The following is a 3,770-nucleotide window of genomic DNA, read 5'->3' on the forward strand; positions in this document are numbered from 1 at the left end:
CTTCCCGCGGCGGCCGCGCTGTCAAGATGGCCGCCCGGCGCGCGCGCCGCCCGCCTTCCCGCCCTCGGGGCCGGGGCCGACACGGCCTACGGGGCACACGTACCGCGTCCGTTATCCCGCAGAACTCGTCCAGCCTCCTCAACAGCTCTTCGATCGTCTCTTCCATGTCCTTCACCTGCGGGGAGAAAAACCAGTCACGGAGCCCAGGCTGGGGCCTCGGCGGGCTCAGGCGGGTGCGTGCCGGCCGGGTGCCCGCCGGCGGCCGGGCACCTCACCGCTCCCCCCGCCTTGCCTCGTCTGCCGTCCCACCGGGGAACCCAAGCCGAGCTGGGGGGCTTCTAGGCAACCGCCACGTCACCAACTCCAGAAGTTCAAACCCCAGATGCACGGAATTCATTATATTGAGAAACGCGAGGTTTGGAGGCTCCGAGGGGCGCTTTCCGCCCCCGCACCAGGGGCTGACCCGAACGGCGATGAAGGATGTCCCCAGCATCTGCCTCCACCCGGATTTCAAGTTCTAGATCTCGCCATGAGTTTTCTGCCAGCAGGCTTCTAAACCTATAACGTCAACACTTACGTCAGCAAAAGTTCCTTGCCAAGCATCTCCCTCAAGTTTTGAAGCAGAAAAGTTTATTCTAACACTTGAACTTGGGTACAACTGTAACAAGTGGGATTTATAAAAGTCAACTTGAAGTTACAGCCCACGTTTATTCACTGATAGAAAAATGGTTAAACCACTCCAAACCCCAACCCGTTACCAAATACCAACCCCCCCCCAAAACCCAAAAAACACCAACAAAAAAAACCCCAAAACCAACCCCACCCCCCCCAACCCATTTTGACTATTCTGAAGTAGAGAGAACACTATGAAAGAAAACCAAGAGCCACTCAGAAGAAAGGCAGTTTTGGACAGCCACTGAAATCTCTTTTCCCATATCAGAAAAGGAGTCCATTTTCAGAACTTCAGAAAAGCTCTCAACAGCTACAGACAGGAGTGCCTGCCTAAAGCCAAGAGCCCCAGGCATACCCAGGTCAGCAGAGGACAAAAGCTGATAGACTTTCACTCAACTGAAGTTTAAAGACAGTTCACAAAATCCCAGTAAAGAATTACAACAACAAGGAGAAAAAAGCTTCTATTCTGAGCATATTTTTAAAAACTAACGGAATAATCAGAGTTCAAATACAGGAAACAGAAATCTGTAAAATTAAAATGCCAGCCCAAATCCTGCATTTGCACTGTAATTGAAATAACTTTTAAAATCCAGAATCTATTCTCCTATCCTAATCACATCTCATATTCTCCAGAATTAAAATAATGAACCTGATGAAAACTTTTTTTTTTTTTAATAAAGCCAAATAAAAGAAAGTTGTCCCATTTCTTGGGGCTACTTTGCTTAAATGGTCATTGTAAAATCAGAACAAGAGTTGCCTTAGCAGACCTCTTTATCATTTTTCATCTGGGCTGTAGTGAATGATCTTGTTCCTAAATAAAGTATTATCCTTTTACCTGGTAATAAAACTAAGAAAGCCTGCTTCGCCTCTGAAATTCAGATTGTCGTTATCAATCCAACAATTGGGCTAACTCCAGGATGGGTTTTTTTGCCATTCTTAGAAGTGCCCAAGGATCTCCCAAAACAGGTACAATCACTCGTGTCTAGAACAATATAGCAAAGGGATTTGCTATCATGTAAAGGCATTGCATAGAAGAAAGGGTGCTGGAAGAGGACAAACAAGTAAAAAGACAAATGCGCTTTGCCAGCAAGGGGTAGAATGGAGAATACTAGACTCTTGATTTAGACTGAAGCAAATGTTAAGAGCAGCATACATGTAAGTTCACCTCAAAGGTTGTGCTTTGCACAGACTGAAGATGGTCACTGGCACACAACTCCTCTTTTACTTTATAAAACCTATTCCACATAAATGAAGCAAACATAATTCTCTACAGAGCCTGAGTCAACTTTCCAGCTCAAAGGAGGTGTTGTTATGCCTCCGGAGACCCATTCGCAGCCAACTTCTGCAACCAAACACACCTAAGAGAATGATTTCAGGTATGGAGGTATTCCTGGAGGTAGCTTCTGCACCAACACCAAGATGATGGCAATAGGGAATGCAAAAGCCTTTTGCCAGAGGAGAGAGGATCAAAATGAAAACACAAGTTACTAGTGGGGCAACAAAGTACACACATCACTCTCAAAAGGGTGTTCTGAAAAGGCTAGAAGTCATCCAGGGAGCAATCACGTGAACCCAGGAGACCAAATCCACCATGTAAAGTGAGTGCGCTATTCTAGGTCTGCAATCATGCAAGCTGGGGAAGGACTCAACTCCTAGTCACTTCGAGGCCAGTGATTCAAAAACTAGAAAGAACAAATTACGCTATCACAAAGAGGAAAGGAAGAACAACAAAAAAGCCTTAAGCACATGGAAGAAACAGTGGCTGTTTTCACAAGGACAAACACCTATGTGTATATATATGACAAAGTGGGATGAGGATAAATAGCTACTCAGTAGAATGCAGAGATGAGCTCAGGCCGTGTTCTGAGTAGCAGGAATGTGACCCAACTTGGCCCAAAAGCTCTGCAACTGTGTTAGAGCAGCACTGAGTTAAAACTGGTATGTATTATCTCAGGGAAACTGTTAGCAGCTGGCATCTTCATCAGCTTAGTGACCACACCTGTCAGCCTATTAAGGTTATTTTCTAAAGGTGCTTGTGTCTCATGAACTCTGTGTGAGGTCTTCATGGTGGCATAAACTATCACATTATATTCACATTGTGATTTAACTTATGCAAGATTTAAAACCTACCCACAAAAGTTTCACCACCTCTTTTTTGTATACATATCTGGATAGAAGAAACCTCAAGACACATTATACTCTACAGGTTTATCAGGAAGGATCCATAGATGCTGTAAATCAATGCATGGATTTCAGTGGTGCTAACACGAGTTTACATCCCCTAACAATCTGTTCCATGTCTATCTGAGGTAAAGATTTCTGCGTGGAAAAGCTGTTTTCCTTCTGCTGCTCCTTTCCATGCTTAAATAAAGGAACAGAATTTCCACATCTAATTTTTCCTCAGAAAGAAAAAGGACTCTTCCTCCCCACTGCACATAGGCTAACTCTGGAAAGATCACTGCTGAACAACAGAAAAATGCATTCTTTTCAAATAAGAAAGAGTTCCCAGTGATTTTGCATTACTGTAATACATTTAATTAATGAAAAAACTTGTAAGCATTGAGTCTGACAGTCTGATTTCTTTAAGTCTTCATAAAGCAGAGAAACAAAATTGCTAGGGTTTTTTGTTAAGTATATTTTACAGCAGAGCAATCTCAGTGGGTGGTGCAAGCATCAGATGGCCTACAGAACAATTCTATCAAACTCCTGGCATTTCTTGGCAAGTCTGTGCACAGTCAACTTCACAGGCCTGAAGCCACTAACATAGCCACATGCTCAGGACTAGCACAGTTGGCTTAAAGAGATAGTCCAAAACTGGTATCAAACTTACAGCTTTGAAAAGGCTGTTTAATGGTAGCAATCATTAAATGCATGACTGTAAAGCAGGTGTAAATTCCACTAATTTGACAGATGACGCATTAAAGAAACATCCATTTAAAGAAGTTGCATTAGCTGTACAGGTTACTGTCCTGCTCTGATTAAAGTTACAGACATGCTTCAGGCAGGTGGCTTGCTGGCATTACAAGCTCTTCTAATATCTACCATGAGCATCCTGCATTCATAATGTTCATAAAGATGCAAACATTGGAGTAGCATGT

The 3,770-nt window shown here is 43.7% G+C and overlaps 1 protein-coding gene across 1 annotated transcript in view; it reads right to left on the reverse strand.

The window, feature by feature from the left end:
- Positions 1–493, reverse strand: part of BCAS4 (breast carcinoma amplified sequence 4) — a 12,033-nt gene extending 11,540 nt beyond the window's left edge. Inside the window, exons 1-2 of the mRNA XM_010569786.1 lie at positions 293–493; positions 104–175 (exon numbers count right to left, since the gene is read on the reverse strand). Of these exons, the coding sequence (XP_010568088.1) occupies positions 104–175; positions 293–493 (273 nt within the window). The remainder of the gene's footprint in view (positions 1–103; positions 176–292) is intronic.
- Between the last annotated feature and the right edge of the window lie 3,277 nt (positions 494–3,770).

This window comes from Haliaeetus leucocephalus, unplaced genomic scaffold (genome assembly GCF_000737465.1).
Source record: "Haliaeetus leucocephalus isolate CR32 unplaced genomic scaffold, Haliaeetus_leucocephalus-4.0 Scaffold273, whole genome shotgun sequence".
In the NCBI taxonomy this organism is placed as follows: Eukaryota; Metazoa; Chordata; class Aves; order Accipitriformes; family Accipitridae; genus Haliaeetus; species Haliaeetus leucocephalus.